The 22654-nt window shown below is 31.3% G+C and overlaps 1 protein-coding gene and 1 long non-coding RNA gene across 2 annotated transcripts in view; one reads left to right on the forward strand and one right to left on the reverse strand.

Annotated features, from left to right (window-relative positions):
* LOC141537566 (uncharacterized) overlaps positions 1–22654 on the forward strand; it is a 143293-nt gene that overhangs the window by 89249 nt on the left and 31390 nt on the right. The window lies entirely within an intron of this gene.
* The window catches only part of Eif5b (eukaryotic translation initiation factor 5B), an 81904-nt gene that overhangs the window by 33998 nt on the left and 25252 nt on the right, over positions 1–22654 (reverse strand). The window contains exons 11-13 of the mRNA XM_074258603.1: positions 22052–22128; positions 15096–15303; positions 13904–13999 (exon numbers count right to left, since the gene is read on the reverse strand). Coding sequence (XP_074114704.1) covers positions 13904–13999; positions 15096–15303; positions 22052–22128 — 381 coding nt within the window. The remainder of the gene's footprint in view (positions 1–13903; positions 14000–15095; positions 15304–22051; positions 22129–22654) is intronic.

Genomic DNA, 22654 nt, shown 5'->3' on the forward strand with positions numbered 1-22654 from the left:
TCAAAATTTCAAGATACTTCAGGGAAGTAGCGCCACCTACTTCAGCTGAGAAAAAAATTTTCTCACCTTGAGAAAATTGTTTTCTTGAATATTTGATACCCATTTTATATTATTTTAGCGTGCAATTATACATTTTGAATGAAAAAAAAAAAAAAAAATGATTCAATATTATTTGATCTTCCCATTTGACATGTTAATCAATAAAAATTTACTTCTATCGAGATATTTAATTTTTTGGAGCAAGAGAGAAATTTTCTCAAGACAAGAAAATTTACTTCTATCAAGTACTAAATTTTTTGAAGCGAGGCTGAATTTTCTCAAAACAAGTAGATTTTCTTGACTTAAATAAATTGTCTTGGATCAAGATACGTATTTCTTAAAGCAAGGGAATTATTTTGTTGGAATAAGTGAAATTTCTTGTGTCAAAAAAAAAATTTTTCTTCGTTCAAGAAATCAATGAAGAAGAAATATATTTTCTTGGCTCAAGTGAACCTTTTTTTCTGTGCATCTGCATTGATTAAAAATCCGACTTATTTTACTTTATGTTTTTGTTTTTGTTTGTAAAAAAACTTCAGTAATGTAAAACTTCTGAAATACAATAAAATTTTATCAAGATCTAGACAAAAAATCATTTGCAAGCCTTCTTAATATAAATTAGCTTTCAACAATGACTTTTAAACCCAGAAAAAAAATTTTTGAAAACTTTTACCTTCGATTAAAGGCAAAATTTTCGTTTAATTGAAATAAAAAGTTGTTTGTGTTTAGAAATTATCAAATTTGTGAATAAATATTCCAATAAATATCAATTATTGTTTGGAAAATAGAATACTCAGAAAAAATGTCTGCACGTTATAAATTAAAAACAAAAAAAAAAAAAAAATTATAATACAATCAAAGGTTTTCTGTTCCTACGAAGTCGACTATACTATTATATTAGACTCATATAAGTCTACTATAGTATTCTCTCTACTATCTTCTGTAACTTTATTCTGATGAATAAACTTCATTGAGGATCAATTGATCTTTTGCTTATGTTGTCAAAACGCCTATTTATAATTCATTTACGTTTGCGCAGCTGCTCTATTTAAAAAAAAAATTTTTTTCTTTCCATTTTTGAGTGTTGTATATTTTTCTTTCATTTATTTACTCAATTTGACAAAATATTTATTTTTTTTAGATTAAAATTCGGTTAGAAATATTTCAAATAGTTCACAAATTTTTTAAAAATATCTTATAAAAATTTGATTACATACTTCTTTTTTTAGTGTTCAAACAACGAAAAAAAATAAAAAATGTAAATAAAAATAAAAACGAAGAAAGGAAATATTAAGAATTCCGTGACAATCTAAAAACTTTAAGATAAACAGATTTTTGCCTGTTTCTTTTTTTTTATCAACACAAAAATTTGACAGCTCAGTTTTAAGTGACTCGCGATGAATAATCTAATGAACGGAAATTATCGATGTATCCATATCTTAATGGTTTAAAATATTTTTTTTTTATTTTTTATCTACTTGATTAAATTTATCCTCAACTTGTTTAAAGAATATTTGATAGATTGTACTAAAAACTACCCAGCTTCACTACGTTTCGACGATTTTTTTAAAACTATAGGCATTTTTCGACATCACGAAATACAGCTTCAAATACTAATAACTTAACCCATGGAATGGAAAACAAAGTTGAATAAAACTTTAATGGAAAAATATATTATATTGCTGATTAATAAAATCAAATGGAAAAATAAAAAAGAAAATTTGTTATTGTCGATTTCTTTTGCTATACACGGAAAAAAAATCATACTTCTTTATTCAAAAACTTCTTTTTTGACCCGAGAAAATTTCCTGCATTTTGGTTTGAAAACCAAAATTTTTTCAGGTCAATAAAATAATTTACTTTAATTGTATTATCTTGACTTGAAATGACTTCATCTCATTTCATTAAAATAGTTTTTTAAACTAAAAAGTGCTTTTTTCGATTGAGATTATAAAATTTTTATGACAAATTACACACTTGCTTAAAATTGAAAAAATAATTAATGTAAAATATTGAAATTACTTGAATTAAGATCAAATATTTTCAACAAAAACTAAAAAATGTTAATTTGAAAATTTTCTGATACTTCACACAGAAAAAAAGGTTCACTTGAGCCAAGAAAATATTTTTCTTCCTAATTATTGTCTTAAAAATTATTAAATTAAAAAAAATTTTTTTTGACACAAGAAATTTCACTTATTCCAACAAAATTAATTTTGTTTTAAGAAATACGTATCTTGATCCAAGAAAATTTACTTAAATCAAGAAAATCTTCTTGTTTACAGAAAATTCAGCTTCTTGCTTCAAAAAATTTAGTTCTTCATAGAAGTTAATTTTCTTGTCTTGAGAAAATTTCTCTTGATCCAAAAAATTAAATAGAAGTAAATTTTCATTAATATTTTTATTGATTAACATGTCAAATGGGAAGATCAAATAATATTGAATCATTTTTTTTTTTCAGTCAATATGTATAATTGCACGCTAAAATAATAGAAAATGGGTATCAAATATTCAAGAGAAAAATTTTCTCAAGGTGAGAACATTTTTTTTTTCAGCTGAAGTAGGTGGCGCTGCTTCCCTGAAGTATCCAAAAATTTTGATCAAATATAAAAATTAATTGTATCAAGTATTTATGATAATTTGAATTAAGAAAAAATTACTTCCACCAAGAATAGAATTTCAAGAAAAATTTTTACGTCGGCCAACACACTTCGGTCTTCCTTCAGGCACCCGAAAATTTTCTTGAACCAAGAATTTTGTTCTTCAGTCAAGAAATTTTTCTTTCTGTGCATGCAAGAGCTTTATAAGTAAATCAAGAGTAAATTTTTTTTAATTGAAAAACAAAATAATTTTGAGCCAAGTATACCAAATCAATGGCAAAAATTTTCTTGGTTCAAGATGACTGTTTTTTCTGTGTAATGAAGTCTGACTAGTTTATTAATTGCAGTATTTCGAACTGATAAAGAAGAAAGTACTTCAATCACGTGTGTGATTGTCTACTCAAATATGGATAACAGGACGTGAGTTCAATATTTAACCAGCTTCCTTGGAATGTAAACACTATTTCAGATAGATGGAATGTGAAGCAATCGTATCAGCGATATTTTGTTACGTATGACCCCAAACTTCCGTAAGTACAATTCGTCGTAGATAGCGATGTGATCGCCGATTACTGCGAAAATATATATCAACGTTAGTATTCTTACTGAGTAAGAAATTATGTTTATTTATTGAATATATAAATGTTGCAATTAATCATAACGATGAAGCAAACAACTATTGACAAAAAACAAAACCCAAATTTTCTTAATATTAATCAAATCAAAAATGGAAAAATTTACTGAGATAAATTTAGAATTAAAAATTGAAACGTTCAAAAAATTTTTCTCGTATTCACGATAAACTTTTTTCAGCATAGTATAAATATTCGTAAACATAGATTATGAAGATGACAACTCATATCCGGGAAATTGATCGTCACTTCCGTTATTTCGAGGTACATATCTACCTAATTCTTATTCTAAATCATTCTCATGTATTTATTTAATGATTGTTTTTTTGTTTCATGAACAAAAGATTCAAATTCCTTATTCAAGTTATTTAAAATACTTTCAACTGTTTTTCATTCTTCTCTGTTTACTATATATGTACTTTCTTACTAAATAAGAATATATATATATATATATATATATATATATATATATATATATATATATATATATATATATATATATATATATATATATATATATATATATATTGGTTTATTTGTCCGTCCACGATATTTGTATTGTATAAATATATTATTCCACTTTTCTATCATACTTCCTCTTCCTTTTTTGTCTCTAGTGAGTGATAAACGACCGGAAGGAAACTAGGGGCGTATCCATACATACTATGTACCTAAAGCCGGAAGCCAGACAGAACGCTGCTGTTGGTGGCCAAACTAGAATTCATCCGGTGGCACATGCCTCTCAAAAGATGCCGACGTTTCCATTTACGGAATCGCTTGAAATTTCGAAGAATTTTTTTAAACTAAAGATACACCCGTAAATAACTTCTCATCTGTTCATACCAACTAATTTAATGTATAATTAAGAAATATTCCGGTTGAACATACTTTTTTAATAATTTTATTGCTTACAAATCATTATTAATTAGCTTTTTTGATAAATTATAGGACAAAATGATTGGTTTTAGAATTTTCTTCGTTAAATTATTTGATCGATACTTTTTTCGATTTTATGAGTTTCTATCTTCAAAATTAAACTGATAAAATTTGGCAGATGTTCCAATATTTGTCAGTTGATAACGCGTTGTTGAATTTGCGTTGATATGATGCTACATATTTTATGGGTTAGAGTATCATTATCATTTCTTGACGGAAAAAAGTAAACTGTAAAATTCACTCAGATTCCGGTTAATTTTTATAGTTTCAAACAGTAACGCGAACATCGGGTCGGCAAAAATATAAATATTACAGAACTTAATGTAAAAATTGTAAAAGCCACAATTTATAATTTAATATCGAAAATAAGTGATTAGTAGCTTTCACTATAGTAAATAACGACACTCTCATCTTAAAAAATTACAGTTTCAAACAGTAAAAATTGTCGCTTTAATATATAGTCCATACTATGAGGAGAAGGGGAAATCAGATAAGAAGAAGGGGGTTTCACTTTGGGAGAATTTAACATTTAAAACAGTAAAAATTCTACTTTTAAAATATATATTTTACCAGTCCAAGCAATTCAATAATTATAGTTTCATTTTTAGCGTTGCGTTTAAAATTTACCATTGTATTTTGTAAATATTAACGTTGCTTGTATTAGAAATATAGTAACTGTATTTTGTACTTTTTACGTATCATGCGATCATTTTTTAGGTACGAAATGATAAATATCAAAGTCAAAATTCTTAATTATTATACATTTTCGACATTCACATAGCACATATTACTGTTTGAAATAGTATTTTCTTCCATGTAAATAATAAATTGTAGCATTTAAGGGGGAACACCACTGTAACGATCGAAATCAAGAGGTGATTTTCGGGAATTTTTTGACAGGGAAAATAAAGGAATTTGGGGATTGAATTTTTTTTATATTATTAATGGTACATTAAAGATTATTACCCTAAATTTTGATTATAAAATATTTAATTATTAAAAAGTTATTAACAATCTCGTAGAATTTGTACAAATTGTTTTTTAATCAGTAAGGATGTTGTTATTGTCGCACGTACGGAATTTAAGAAATTTTTATTTTAAAGATTTTTATAGCCGGGTTAAAAAAAAAACAGTAAGAATAGTGAGAAGATTTTCAATCAGTCGCCATTTTTTTTAAAATGAAAATTTTCAAAATTCCATACGTGCGACGATTACCACATCCTTACTGATTAAAAAACAATTTGAGTTTTTATTTTTGAGTTATCGAACCGACTATTGAGGGGGAAATTTTTTCTAGTGCTCTACGAGATTGTTAATAACTTTGTAATAATTAAATATGTTTTAATAAAAATTTAGGGCAATAATCTTTAATACACCATTAATAAAATAAAAAAAAATTCAATCTCTAAATTCTTTTATTTTCCCTGTCAAAAAAATTCCCGAAAATCACCTTTTTTTTTCGGTCGTCACAGTGGTGTTCCCCCTTAAATGATAAATATTACATAGTGATTATTAAAATCACGATTTTACTGTTTAAAATGATAATTTTTAGCAGTTGATCATTAATTATTACAATTTACTTTTTTCCGTATTCATTTCTTATTTGTGCCTTTATTTTTTCTTAGATGGTCCATTCTACAGAAAACAGTTAAATTATAAGACAAAAATCATTCTCTTTTAAGATATTAAATATAATATTTACAATAGTAAATATTTTAAGTTTGTTTTATTTTGAAAGTAAAAGTTTTCCTTTCTGAGTAACATTTGGTGAACACATTGTCACCCTTAAAAAAGGTTTTATTTTATTATATTTTCGAGAAGTATAGATTAAAGTACTCGAACTACAAGTCATAAAACTAGGTACAATTCGAGCATTGTATACACTGTATAAACACTAGGGTGTGGCAAAATGTAACTCCCTTCCTTGATGGATCTTTTAAAATTGGCATTTTGAGTTCCACTTTTAACAGGAGTTGTGTTTCGGCATTTCCTGAGATATTTTGGGGGGAGAGAATTTATTTGATTTTCATAGAATTTTTAACAGCAGATTTAATTAGGCACTTCTGGCCAAATTTTGAATTTTCAGCGGAAATGCCCAAACTAAGCTTCTGCTAAAAAATTCTATGAAAATCAAATAAATCCTTTCCCCTCAAAATCTCGCAGAAAATACCCAAACACAGCCCCTGTTGAAAGCATAACTCAAAATTCCAATTTTACGAGGTCCATCAAGGAAGTTACATTTTGGCACACCCTAATAAACACTAAATGTTACAAGATGTAAAAAGGACAAAACCATAGTATTATAGTTGTAAGAAGCCAGTTCTTTCTGATCCTTACTGTTGTTCAGACACACTTCCAAAACTCTATTTCAATAAAAAGACAATCTTCCAATAATTAAAATATCTAATTATTTAAAAGATACACCGTTAATTACAACCATAATCCCAATAGTTGCCAACGTTAATATTTATTAAGTGAAATAGTAAATTTTAATGGCAACGTTAAAAACCAAAGTATAATTATAGATTTAGTACTTTTCACTGTCAGAAACTATAATTTTCAACAAGTGACAGTCGGATATTTACTATAGAAAACTTTACAAAACACTTTAAAAATATTAATGTAGTTGTCATGATACAATATTGTCAAAAAATTAGAGATTATACGCGCCACAAAAGTATATGAGCTTGTAACTAAGTAATCCATACAATTGTTTCTGTCTGATTCCGTAGATATATACTTTTTCATAAATTGTTAAACTTTATTCCGTTATTTATAAATAATTAGATGGTAATAAATTTTTTTTAAACTCACAACAAATATATTAAAAAACTGTGAGCTTTTCGAAAGTTTCTGACTGTTAGTTTTTTTTTATAACTAAGAAACTGATACAGAACTGCAAAGAACGTATGTAATCAATGATAAATATCCAATTTTTAATTAAATTCATCTCGGATTATAGGTGATCAATCGACTTCAAATTTTTAGGGTAATTGTATCATCATGTCCTTAATGAGTATACAAAAATTTAGAAATTTCTGACGGTATGCCTTAACGAAGATAATTATCTTAAATCATAAATTTTGGATTTTATACACAGAAAAAAAAAATTTTTTAACCAAGAAAATTATAAGGAAGACTCTGAAGTTATTTTGGAGCAAGAAGAAATTTTCTTAGCTTAAACAAATTCAAATTCGTTAAAAAAATTTTAACTTCATTCAAGAAATTTTCAGTCTTCCTTAAGATTTTCTTGATTTAAGAACTTTTTTTCTTTCTGTGTACTTTTTTAACCTTATACTTTGTAATATTTTATGTTGTGGTGAGTAAATTTTTCAATTTAGTTTTTTTTTTTTTGTGTATAACCTAGTGCTTATAAAAATCAAATATGTTGAGTAGTCACTGAATCATTTGCAGTTCCGCGAAGTTAACTAATTTTCGTAACATAGCCCATGTAACTTTATTATTGCGTGCTGTTTGTTGTAAGAACACATCAATAACACCGACCAAAAAAAGTTTTATGACAAGTGAAAAAGTATGTTAGATTTTTTTTTAAGAAGACCGGAAATAAGTGTGTCTAATACATGGTTTACTTGTAAGATCACGTATAACTTAAAAAGATCTTAATACTTCAACATAAAAAACATCATAAGAAATTTCTGGGACTGAATATCTTCTCATGTAAGTGAAGATTTTTCAAAGGTAAAAGAGAGAGAAAGAGAGTAAGAGATAAAATAAAAAGTTTGTGTCTGCTTTAGATGTTGAAGACTGCAATATCTATGGTGAGATCTTTACGATGCCTTGACCTAAGCCAACACTTCGTGACGACCAATATCCGGCCGAGATTATTTGCCTCAGGCCGTTTAGGATGTTAGTCGCATCATGTTATAGTGTCTAAACTTTAGATTTTAAGATGAGAGAAATCATTCTAAGATATACAACATACATTTATTGACAGGTAAAAAATATACCGAAAAAGTAATTACCAATGTTGCATGAGTATCGAGACAACAATTTTTTGTTCTTCACAAAACTTTTACTTTTCTTATATCAGTACACGGAAAGAACAAGATGACACTGAATATCATCCCAGATTATACTGAGTAAAAAAAAATTTCAGATAGTAACTAGTATAATCCAGATTACAATGAGTATAATCCAGATATCACGTATTATAATCTGGGATGATATCCAGTGTCATCTTGTTCTTTCCATGTACACTGAGAGAAAAAATTTCTTTTTAAAAAAATGGGCATTGTGGTGACAAAAAATGAATTTGTTAAAAATTTTTAAGAATTTTGTTTCTTAGCTAAAGAAATCAATATTTTTCTCATAGTATTTTTAATGTTGGACAAAAGTTTTTTAGATTTGGAAAAAAACAATGTCATACAGACAATTTATAAATTTTTATCCAAAATTGTTTTTTTCCAACAATAAAGTTACTATAAGAAAAATTATGATTTCTTCAGTTAAAAAATAAAATTGGTGAAAATTTTAAACAAATCAATTTTTGAACACTTCCAAATTTTTTTTTTTAAAGAAATTTTTTCTCTCAGTATAAAAAGTCAAGAATTCGGATAAATGGACTGAACAAATAAAAATCTATAAAAAAAGGTATAGAGAAGCATAGAACACTATCAAAGTGGTTTTCTTCGTTGATAACTCCACTGTAATTCATAAGGAATTTAGTGAGAAGCGATAAGAATCCCTAAAAATGAATTGATAAGATTCCTGCAGATTCTTGAATAGTTTTAAAAAGTGATTTTGTTGTAAAATTTAGTAACTAATGGTATACTATACACTATGAATAAAATAAATTTTTTTGATGATACTATAGGAAGTAAAAGTACACTCGCACAATTTGCGAGCAACAAGCGTGGAATTACACGTAAAACGTGGGTTAACAATATGGCTAGGTCTGCTTTCTATGCGCGGGCGAAACAGTAAAGAATGCACAAGTCCAACCTCTTTTACATTAGTTGTCGTTGTTGTCTTCGTCTTAAAGTCTTACTTGTGGTCTTCGCTGTCTACTCAGCAAAAATAAAAAAATAAAAATAAATACCAAGAGAAAAAAAAATAATAAATAAATGCTGAGAGAGCATAAAACTTCAATAAACTATTCTATACCACAGCCCACTTAAACGCACACGCAATACTCGTTACTTATTCGTTAAAAAGTTAATTGATAGTTTCTTACCCACAACTTGACATTTTTGACATCCATCAAAATTAATCACTAATAACTAAAATAATTTGCGAATAAACACACAAAAATTGAAAAGCAATGATTCTAATTTGATAGAGATTTTATGAGTTAAAATTTGTTTGAATTTTAGAAAAGATTTTTATTGTAACTGTTTTTGCTTTTTATCGAATATCATTATTGATACACTGATGAAAAACTATTTAATATCACCCAGTATAATCCAGATTATACTGAGTGATATTTGAATTATACTCATTGTAATTTGGATTATACTAGCTACTATCTGAATTTTTTTTTCACTACAGATATCACTGAGTATAATCTGAGATGATATCCACTGTCATCTTGTTCTTTCCGTGTACTTCAGCTGAAAAAAAAAATTTTCTCACATGGAGAAAATTTTTCTCTTGAATATTTGATACCCATTTTATATTATTTTAGTGTGCAATTATACATATTCAATGAAAAAAAATGATTCCATATTATTTGATCTTCCCATTTGACATGTTAATCAATAAAAATATTGATGAAAATTTACTTCTATCGAGATATTTAATTTTTTGGAGCAAGAAAGAAATTTTCTCAAAACAAGAAAATTTACTTCTATCTAGAAATAAATTTTTTGGAGCAAGAGGCCGAATTTTCTGTAAGCAAGATTTTCTTGACTTAAATAAATTTTCTTCGATCAAGATACGTATTTTTTAAAGCGAGAGAATTAATTTTGTTGGAATAAGTAAACTGTCTTGTGTCAAAAAAAAATTTTTTTTTTCGCTCTAGAAAATAATTAGAAAGAAAAATTTTTTCTTGACTCAATTAAACATTTTTTTCTGTGTCTTATAAAGCTTCCGCTATAGTTAGTCATACAGAAAAAAAAATTAACTAAATTAAGTAAATAATTTTGAAGAAATTCATCTTCTTTATTTGAGTAAAAAAATTCTTAAATTAAGAAATTTTTTTTTGGTTTGGGTAAATTTTACTTGATTTAAGAATTTTTCATCTTAATTTAAGTTAATTTTTTTTTTTTTTTCAGTACATATTTTTCGGTTATTTTTCGGTAACTTCATTTTATTTGATTTTAAAATTTATTTAAGATGTAATTAAAAAAATTAATTTTCTGATATCTTGAACAGTAAAATTTTTAAGAAAAAATTTTTTTTGAATCCATTAGTTTTTTCAGTGTAAAAAATCTTGAGTCACAAAAATTTATTAACCATAAAAAACTTTGCCACGTGATTAAAGCTCTCATTTCAATTAAAATTAAGGTGATCTTCAATGAAAGTGTGCATACTATATCTGTAAGAAATGATTTCAATAAACTTCCAGTTTATAAACCCATTAACCAACACACTTTCTCTAGATGGTGAAGATGAAGTAAAAAGAAGATATTTTCATTCAGAACTACAGCAATATCTTAATTATCAATAAAATATTTACTATGCATTTAATTCCATATGTTTATTTCGATTACTCTATATGCTTAAGCAAATAAAGTTTATATGAAAGTCACATAAAAAAACATAAAATTTTAGTGGGCACAACATAGTAGTTTCATTTGCGTAAGTTAGTTTTATATATAGTTATATGTGGGCAGAAAATCTCATCGTATCTAGATCGTTACCATATAAATAAAATTAATTTGAATGAAATTAGATAAGATAGAAAATAAGTAAATTATCATAAAATTATGCGACAGTTACATATTCTAATCGAAGCTAACTCTGAGTTAACTAATACAAGTTGTCTTCATGCGATAAACTCGAAAATGAACTTTTCGAATTAAAATTCTATTATAATAATTCAATGACAAGAATTCAAGTGAAGTTTACGAGATTGAAATTCTGGATAGAATCAATCAAATGCTGCTTTTTGTGATTCGAAAAAAAAAAAAAATTTGAAACTAATATGTTTATTCAATTTTTTGCGAAGAGCTGTACCGAGTCTGCTTGAGGAGCTGATCGCTACAAGGTCTAACTACAATCGACCTGAATTTATATGGTTTCCTATTGTCGCTGTGATACTTATGTTTCAGACGTGTGGTTCTTCACAAATGAACTTTTATAAAAAACAAAAAACACGAAAAAGTCTCCATTTTCCGATACTTTACTAACAAAAGCCACGTTGTCGTACACACTGATAAAAAAAAATATCTTCATTCAAGAAAAATATTGCTTCAAGAAAGTTATTTTGAAAAAAAACTAGTCTTATTTCAAGAATTTTTTGTCTTGATTTCATGTTTCTTGGAGTGAGAGATCTAATCACTCCAATCGATAACATTTATATTTGGTTCGACTACACAGTAAAAAATTTTGCGCCATTTTTAACACAAAAATATGTGTCAAAAAAAAATTTAACATAAATTTTGTGTCATTTTATGGTAAATGTTTTATGTTAAAAAAAATAACACATTTTTGTGTTAAATGTTACATAAACTTATGTCAAAATAATCCATGGTTCATCCGAAGATTTTTGACACTTGTAAGTGTCGAATATTTACACAATAAAATGTTAAGAAGTGATCTCTCTAGATTGACGTGACGATAATGCTTAACCTCAATTATTTTCAATAAAAAATATTCAAGTTATCAAATATGTGGAACTTTTGTATCAATAAAGGGATTAAGTGATAATTCGTTGAAATAAACATTGTAGCAACAGGACATTTTTTTACGGTTTTATTATAAAATAGTAAAATAATTATTTACATGAAATAATCAATTAAAATAACCAATTCTTTTTCGTAAGTTTCATAATTTTTCTAAATAGATATCTGCCAATTTCAATATCATCTAAACAATATTGTAAAATAATTATATTAATTAAAAAACTGTTTTATATTTTGAAGGAAGTAAACGTTAATTTAAACAAAAAATATAAAGGCTTTGGAGGTTAATTATTTTTATTAAAAACATTTCACACTAAATTAAATTGACATTTACGGTTGATACACTCAAATCACTTTCCACCAATAAAACATTAAATTTAACAATCACTTGAATATTTTTAAAATATACTTTTAACAAAAATAAAAATTTTGTAAAACAAAATTTTTTTGATGTTGTATGAGAGATGTGGAATGTACAAGATGGCGGCGTTTATCTCGCCTAAAAAAGTAGAGAGCAGTTTCTGACACATGTTTATGTAAAATCAACACAACTTAAATGTTGATTTTATAATGACAGTTTTGAAATGTTACTTTTTTATAAGATAACACTTTTTTTGTGTTAGAAAAAATGCGAACTAATAACACAATTGTATTATGTTAAATTGACATAAAAAAGTGTTAGATATTTGTGTATATTATCTTCGATGGATACAAGTGAATTCTTTATTCAAAAACGATTCTCTTCAATAAAGCATAATGTTATTTAGATTAAAGAATTATTGGTTGTTCCGAATGAATTTAAGATCGAAATTCATATTTTGACACAAAAATAAATTAGTTTTGAGATCAATCCAAATTTGAAATTGAATTGTAGATAGAAATTAGCACGCCTGTTTTAATAATAGAAGTGCGTTTTTTAATATTTATCTATATTTTTTGTAAAAAAATCAGTAATTAGTTACAATTATTATTCAATTTTTCAGAAAATTATAAAATTACTTCTCTTAGCAGGATCATTTGAAGTGAAAAAAAAATCTATGCTCCAGTTAAGACTTCAAACTAGTTCTTGAACGGAAGAAGAAAAAAAATGAAAATTGGATTTTTGACAGAGATTTTTACAAAAAAATTGAAAATTGGCTAAAGTTTCGCGGAATTTTTTTTTTTTTAAATAGTTGTAATTGAAAAAAAAAATCTTCCGTTCAAGACCTTGTAAATTATATCTCGAAGACCTGTCTAAAATTTTATCAAAATCGGTTGAGTAGTTCTCGAGGAACCGTGGGTACCGTTTTTGAAAACATACTTTTGAGAAAAACGCGTTTTAAGTTTTGAGTTTCAATACAACGCCTTGAGCGCGCAACTTTTTTGAACTGTATCTCCGAAACTATTATTCGGATCGATTTGAAACTTTAGGACAATATTCTAGAGATGTTGTAGAATTTAATAAAACGTTAAAAAAAAAATCGATTTTTTGAAACCATGAAACCCATATAACTCCTTAAGGCAACGAGGCTGGCAATATCCTGTCAGGCTAGGTATATTCGATTATCAAAGTATAGGACTGGGTTCGATTCCGACATAAGTCGAAGAACTATTATTCATCAAAATAATAAGTAATAAAATTAGCATTCAATTTAACTTACTATCAATTAATATATAATTAAAAGAAATTATTGGATTCTATAAAATTAGTTATAAATTTCAGTATTATGGATAGAAGTATAATTTGTATCAATTGCGTTTTTAAAATTCTATAACATGAACGAAACAGACTTTCAAATAAAACTGTAATACGACAAATCATTAGGAATTGAAAAAATCAATGGAACATTTTCCACAGTCAAGCTTATGATTATCGTTAATAGCTGTATAATACTAGTAATAATATTTGACTTACTTCTTTACTAGGTACACAAACAGGCGTTCCTTCTCTAATGACTCCTGCTTCAACCATAACACCCACAACGATTGGATCACGCGAGTTAAAAATATGCTGCAAAAAATAAAAAAAATGAAGAATTAAAATATGATTTTTTTCTCTAAAAAAACTTGCAACATTTCATCAAACTAAAATATAAATTACTAACCAATGGTACAAAATATATATCATATAATATATTATACGACGCTATCTGGACAATTTATTATCCTCACATACTCTGATGAAATGTTACTATCAAATTACTATACCTATACGATGGCAAAAAAAGTTCGCAGAATCGGTTATCGCGCGTGCGAGTAGTATCAAATTAAATCGTATGAACATTGCATACATGTTTCTTTATTTTATTTGTTTATTTGCTTTTGAGCTCACATTTCAATTTATATTTAAAAATATAGTATACACAGATTTAATTAAGACATTAAATGTAATATTAAGTCATTTGGTCAAGCGCGCTCTGCATTTTTTAATGCAAGATAGTCAATATAGATAATTTTTTTTTTGTTTTAAGATATTAAATTTCTGTTAACTTCATTGCTCAATTATTTAAAAATACAGCTATTCGATAAGAAATATTAAAAAAATTTTAAATATTATTGAAAATACCGATATAAATAAAATAGATCAAATATTTTAATGAATAAAAAAAAATAAGCTAAAGTAAATATTACGAAAGCTATTGGTTGTGGTTTATGAAGAAAATGGGGTCGTGATTCGACTTCCTGTTCGTCTGCGGTTTAACATCCGGCACTGATAAGCTCTTCATAGCGTATATATATATTATATAAATATATTGCTAATAATAAATATTAAACAGTATTGAGATAGAACCTTTTTTAATCTGTCATCGAGTCTAATAACATATAAACAATTTTATTATGATAGTTCGATAATTAATTAGCCGATAACATTTTTTTATCTAATTATTATTTTTAAAATAATTAAAGAAATTAATTGGTTTTAAAAAAATTACTCAGGATAAATAAATTATTTTTTTTAATTAAATAAAAAACTTAATGAGGAAATTATTAATACGCAAAATGTTCTTGAATATTCTATTGAAGGCTGATTTATCGATGCTTGTGTTTTATCAAATATAACTTTAAATTAATATAAAAAAAATTTTTATTCTTATAATTAAGTTTACCTGAGGTAAGACTCGGAATTTGCACGGAAACACTGCAATATGTTTGAATTCCTCTCTTCTACGTTGTTTCAGTTCCTCTCGATAGGCGATAAATTTATCGAATAAATGATAAATTATATCCGCTTGGAATATTTTAACACCTAATGAGTCTGCGAGCTCTTGAGCATCACGTTCAATTTTTACATCGAATGCTAAAATTGTTGCGTATCTGTAAAATAATGAAGATTAAGAAAAATTTATTGAAATTTCAAATAAGTATAATAATATAGAAAAAAAAATTTTTATCTCCGAAATTCTATTTTAAACTAAACCCAAATTTTTTTTTTTATTCAAATAAAAAATTTTGTCATTCAAGTCATTCTACTGTTCAATAATTTTGATTTTGATTTTGAATGCGAAGAAAATGTCTGTGATTACTTGCTACATTTGCGCTAATATTACTTTGTTTATAGCTTTATTATTATTATTATTATTATTATTTGTTATTAATTGCTCAGGGGGGTTTTCCCCGGAGTCCGACTCTCCGAGGGCCCAGCCTGAGCGCCATCCATTACTGCTGCACCACTCCACACAACAAGGCGGTTAGTGAGTGCAGCAGGCCAAATTCATTTGCCTAAGTAGACGCAGGGATCCCAAAATGACAGCCTTTTGCATCCGCACTGCTAGAGACACGGCTGCTGAACTGCAAGCCGGTATCTTCGCAAGTGAAGACACAAAAGACTGTTTCATCCCTCCAAGGACGCCGACAACCAAAACGACGAGCTTGACACGGTAACTTGGGTAGAGTTTGCCAATTTCAAACAGGAGATCCTGATATATCTGGTGTTTGTGCTCTTCTTTGGCCGAGATATTGTATTCGGCTGGGGCCGAAAACTCAATGACATAAATGTCACGAGTAGCCTTGTCAAAGAGCACAATATCAGGTTTGTTGTGGTCAATCCGCCGGGTTGTTGCGAATGGTATGTTCCAATAAATTTTGGAACTATCATTCTCAACAACCTGCGGAATATCTCCTGGCAGATAAGGCAGCACTGGTGTCTCATCGATACCGTAGCTATATCTGAGATGATAATAGAGTACTCGCAGGGCAGCATTGTGACGCTGTATGTAGGCACCTCTTGCCAGCACAGGACATGCCGACAAAAGGTGCATCAGCGTCTCCGGATGTTGTTTACACGTCCGACAGGACGTGTCCGGAAGCTGCGCCTGGAGCACCTTGCTACGGTATTCGAGAGTGTTGATAACACCATCTTGGCAGGCAAATATAAACCCTTCGGTCTCGGACATCAGGCCAGCTGACTTCAAGAAGGAGAATGTCAGCTGGGTGGACAAGCCATGGTCACGGACGTGTTTGAAATACACGCTGTGCATGGACTTGTCCATGTGTTCACCGAGGAGTTTTTTCTCCTCGGCTATCCTGACGACGCTCTTGAACTCCTTTTTCGGGAGTTCAATGAGAGCGTTTATTTCTCCGAGACCTAAGGTATTTGCCGCGTAGATTGCTGCCTTATACAAGAACGACCCCTTCCGCGCATTTTCATGACTATGAACAAATTGCATCAGGAAGTCGTTCTCGTCTGCTGTGAAATTGGCAACCTCGTATGTTAAACCCAGAACCAAACGATCGTGAAGCCGCTCCAAGCTCTGCAATCCTCTCCCTCCGATGTTCCGGGAGAGGTACATCCTGGCGACTGATAAGTTAGGGCGACTGATGAGTTAATATTATTATTATTATTATTATTATTATTATTATTTTGCTATTAAATGCTCAGGGGGGTTATCCCCGGAGTCCGATTCTCCGAGGGCCCAGCCTGAGCTCCATCCGTTACTGCTGGACCACTTTGCATAACAAGGCGGTTAGTGATCACAGCAGGCCAAAGTCATTTCCCTTAAGAGACGGAGAGAACCAAGTAAAACAGCCTTCTGCATCCTAACTGCCAAGAACTCAGCTTTTGATGAGCAAGCTGGAACTTTGGCAAGTGAGGATACAAAAGACTGTTTCATCCCTCCTAGGACGCCAACAATCAGGACGACAAGCTTGACACGGTAACCTGGGTAAAGTTTGCCAATTTCATTATTATTATTATTATTATTTTGTTATTAAATGCTCAGGGGGGTTATCCCCGGAGTCCGATTCTCCGAGGGCCCAGCCTGAGCTCCATCCGTTACTGCTGGACCACTCCGCACAACAAGGCGGTTAGTGATCACAGCAGGCCAAAGTCATTTCCCTTAAGAGACGGAGAGAACCAAGTAAAACAGCCTTCTGCATCCTAACTGCCAAGAACTCAGCTTTTGATGAGCAAGCTGGAACTTTGGCAAGTGAGGATACAAAAGACTGTTTCATCCCTCCTAGGACGCCAACAATCAGGACGACAAGCTTGACACGGTAACCTGGGTAAAGTTTGCCAATTTCAAACAGGAGATCCTGATATATTTGTCTTTTGTGCTCTTCTTTGGCTGAGATGTTGTATTCAGCCGGGGCCGAGAACTCAATGACATAAATGTCACGAGTGGCCTTGTCGAAGAGCACAATATCAGGTTTGTTGTGATCTATCCGCCGGGTTGTTGCAAATGGAATGTTCCAATAAATTTTGCAACTGTCATTCTCAACAACCTGGGGAATATCTCCTGGCGAATAAGGCAGCACTGGTGTCACGTCAATACCGTAGCAATGACGAAGATAGTAGTACAGTACTCTCAGGGCAGCATTGTGACGCTGGATATATGCACCTCTCGCCAGCACTGGACATGCCGACAAAAGGTGCATAAGCGTCTCCGGAGGTTGTCTACACCTCCTACAGGACGTGTCCGGAAGCTGCACCTGGAGCACCTTGCTACGGTACTCAAGAGTGTTAATGACACCATCTTGGCAGGCAAATATGAACCCTTCAGTCTCGGACATCAGGCCCGCTGACTTTAAGAAGGAAAACGTCAGCTGGATGGACAAGCCATGATCACGCACGTGTTTAAAGAACACGCTGTGCATGGACTTGTCCATCAGTTCGCCAAGGAGTAGTTTTTCCTCGGCGTTCCTGATGACGCTCTTAAATTCCTCCTTTCGGAGTTCCATAAGAGAGTTTATTTCTCCAAGACCAAGGGTTCTTGCCGCATATATTGCTGCCTTATACAAGAATGACCCCTTATGCGCATTTTCATGTTTATGTACAATTTGCATAAGAAAGTCATCCTCGTCTGCAGTGAAATTGACAACTTCGTGTGTTAAACCCAGGACCAAACGGTCGTGAAGCCGCTCCAAACTCTGCAAACCTCTCCCACCGATGGACCGGGAGAGGTATAATCTGGCGACTGATGAATTGGGGTGCATGCTCCGATTCATATTAATGATCTTACGGGTTTTGATGTCGAGATCTCGTAAATCCTTTCGGGTCCATTTCAGGACACCGAAAGAGTATAGTAAGACTGGGACAGCGAGCATGTTAGTAGCTGAGACTTTGTTTTTGCCGGAAAGTTCGGAGGACCAAATTTTCCGGAGTCTCCTAACATACTCGCTCTGGAGAGTTGTTCGGACTTCAGAGACCGCATGCATGCGGTGCTCTTCCATTCCCAGATATCTATACAACTCCCCGGCGTCTAATTGTCTTAAGACACTCCCATCTACTAACTCGACATCATCACCAGTATCAGAGCACTTACCCCTCGCCAGATGTACGACCGCACACTTGTCCAACCCAAAAGACATTCCGACATCTCGTGTGTACTCTGCTACGATGTTGAGGGCCGCTTGTAGATGATCTTTATCAGCGCTATACAGCTTCAGATCATCCATGTAAAGCAGATGGGTAATCGAATAGTTTCGATCACCCGGAGGCCCCACAGAGTACCCATGAGTTTTACGGAGAGCAACAGATATAGGCAGCAGTGAAATGCAAAACAGCAGAGGGCTCAAGGAATCGCCTTGGAAGACCCCTCGTTTGTACTCTACAACTCCGGTTACGTGCAATGCGTTTCCACTTCCAATGTGAAATCGCGTTCGCCAGAGCTGCATTGTACGCCGAATGCATTCCACTATTTCGGGATTGACTCCCAGGCATTTGAGTAGATATAAAATCAACTCATGTGGAGTTGAGTCAAATGCCTTGCGATAGTCAATCCAAGCCATTGACAGGTTGCGTTGATAGTAGATCGCATCTTGTAAGACGCATCGATCCACTATCAGGTTCTCCTTGCAACCTGACAGGCCTCTTTTACTGCCACGTTGTTCATATATCTGTTGCCATACAGGCTCTATCTGCTGCAAGATACGGTTATTTAAAATTTTTGTAAAAATTTTATAAACCGCATTCAAGCAGGTGATAGGCCTGAAATTCTTAGGGTCAGACAAGTCACCTTTTTTAGGTATCAGTACGGTTCGCCCTTCTACAAGCCAGTCCGGAATCGGATCGTCAGCTCTAATGTATGATGTAAATATTATTATTATTATTAATATTATTATTATTATTATTTGTTATTAATTGCTCAGGGGGGTTTTCCCCGGAGTCCGACTCTCCGAGGGCCCAGCCTGAGCGCCATCCATTACTGCTGCACCACTCCACACAACAAGGCGGTTAGTGAGTGCAGCAGGCCAAATTCATTTGCCTAAGTAGACGCAGGGATCCCAAAATGACAGCCTTTTGCATCCGCACTGCTAGAGACACGGCTGCTGAACTGCAAGCCGGTATCTTCGCAAGTGAAGACACAAAAGACTGTTTCATCCCTCCAAGGACGCCGACAACCAAAACGACGAGCTTGACACGGTAACCTGGGTACAGTTTGCCAATTTCAAACAGGAGATCCTGATATATCTGGTGTTTGTGCTCTTCTTTGGCCGAGATATTGTATTCGGCTGGGGCCGAAAACTCAATGACATAAATGTCACGAGTAGCCTTGTCAAAGAGCACAATATCAGGTTTGTTGTGGTCAATCCGCCGGGTTGTTGCGAATGGTATGTTCCAATAAATTTTGGAACTGTCATTCTCAACAACCTGCGGAATATCTCCTGGCAGATAAGGCAACACTGGTGTCTCATCGATACCGCAGCTATATCTGAGATGATAATAGAGTACTCGCAGGGCAGCATTGTGACGCTGTATGTAGGCACCTCTTGCCAGTACAGGACATGCCGACAAAAGGTGCATCAGCGTCTCCGGATGTTGTTTACACGTCCGACAGGACGTGTCCGGAAGCTGCGCCTGGAGCACCTTGCTACGGTATTCGAGAGTGTTGATAACACCATCTTGGCAGGCAAATATAAACCCTTCGGTCTCGGACATCAGGCCAGCTGACTTCAAGAAGGAGAATGTCAGCTGGGTGGACAAGCCATGGTCACGGACGTGTTTGAAATACACGCTGTGCATGGACTTGTCCATGTGTTCACCGAGGAGTTTTTTTCCTCGGCTATCCTGACGACGCTCTTGAACTCCTTTTTCGGGAGTTCAATGAGAGCGTTTATTTCTCCGAGACCTAAGGTATTTGCCGCGTAGATTGCTGCCTTATACAAGAACGACCCCTTCCGCGCATTTTCATGACTATGAACAAATTGCATCAGGAAGTCGTCCTCGTCTGCTGTGAAATTGGCAACCTCGTATGTTAAACCCAGAACCAAACGATCGTGAAGCCGCTCCAAGCTCTGCAATCCTCTCCCTCCGATGTTCCGGGAGAGGTACATCCTGGCGACTGATGAATTAGGGTGCATGCTCTGATTCATATTGATGACTTTACGGGTTTTGATGTCGAGATCTTTCAACTCATTTCGAGGCCATTTCAGGATCCCAAAAGAGTAAAGTAGGACCGGGACAGCGAGCATGTTAGTAGCTGAGACTTTGTTCTTGCCGGAAAGTTCTGATGACCAGATGTTCCGGAGTCTCCTAACATACTCACTGCGAAGAGTTGTTCGGACTTCAGAGACGGCATGCATTTGCCGCTCTTCAATCCCTAGATATCTGTACAACTCTCCGGCGTCTAATTCTCTTAAGACGCTCCCATCCACTAATTCGACATCTCCACCCGTATCAGAGCACTTACCCTTCGCCAGGTGTACGACCGCACACTTGTCCAACCCAAAAGACATTCCGACATCTCGTGTGTACTCTGCTACGATGTTGATGGCCGTTTGTAGATGATCTTTGTTGGCACTGTATATCTTTAGATCATCCATAAACAGTTGGTGAGTGATCGAGTATACTCGATCACTCGGTAGCCCCGCAGAGTACCCACGAGTTTGTCGGAGGGCAACAGATATTGGCAGCAGTGAGATGCAAAACAACAGAGGGCTCAGAGAATCTCCCTGAAAGACGCCTCTATTATTATTATTATTATTATTATTATTATTATTATTATTATTATTATTATTATTATTATTATTATTATTATTATTATTATTATTATTATTATTATTATTATTATTATTATTATTATTATTATTATTATTATTATTATTATTATTATTATTATTATTATTATTATTATTATTATTATTATTATTATTATTATTATTATTATTATTATTATTATTATTATTATTATTATTATTATTATTATTATTATTATTATTATTATTATTATTATTATTATTATTATTATTATTATTATTATTATTATTATTATTATTATTATTATTATTATTATTATTATTATTATTATTATTATTATTATTATTATTATTATTATTATTATTATTATATCAGTTTCTTACTACTTATGTATTTTCAACAATTTTGTAATTTTGTAATTATTTGGATTTGTGGTCAAAAGGAGAATTATCTCTATGATCAGTGAGTAAATAAATAAAGTACAAAAAATTTAATATTCTTTTAAATTCAAAAAATGATTTTACTTCGTTCAAGATATTTTCGAGGTCACTTCTATACTCTGAAAAATTTCTTAAATTATGAAAAATTTTCTTGTCGTCAATTTTTTTTTGTATAATAATAAAAATAATAATAATTTTTAATACTCACTGGCTATTATGCTCTAACATTATAGACGCTTTTATTACGTCTTTTTTCACTACGGGGCCGATTCTTATTCCAGCATACTGTAACATAAAAAATACAAAAAAATGTATAATTAAAAATGATTATATATGCAACAAAAAAAAAACTAATTAATTGATAATATTAAATATTTAAAAAAAAAGGCGTTGAACTTCAATATAGACACGAGGTCTAAAAAGTACTGTGAAATATATACGACAACCCTAAAAAGAAAAAACAGAAAGAAGAAAAAGAGTAGTGAAAAATTGAAGAAATCGAGAAAAAGAAATGAAGCAAAAATTGATAAAGAAAAAGAGATGAAAGTGTAAAAATTGAAATAAAAATTAACAACGAAAAAAACGAGGTAAATAAGATAGATTTGCAACACGTGGAAAGATTGATGATTGGGATAAAAGAAGAAGACATTAATGCAAAGAAAGTCGTTGCAGACAAGCAAATGTTGAGCAATTATGAGAACGATACAGCGAAAGCGGCGAAGGGACTTAGAGAAGCGGGAAATTCAAAAGGAAAGGAAGTCAAGAGACAGGCAGCAGGAAGTACAAAGAAGACGAAGAAAAAAAGGCCAGG

Source organism: Cotesia typhae, unplaced genomic scaffold (genome assembly GCF_013202065.1).
Source record: "Cotesia typhae breed Kobodo isofemale line unplaced genomic scaffold, CoteBio_Ctyphae scaffold_91, whole genome shotgun sequence".
Taxonomy (NCBI): domain Eukaryota; kingdom Metazoa; phylum Arthropoda; class Insecta; order Hymenoptera; family Braconidae; genus Cotesia; species Cotesia typhae.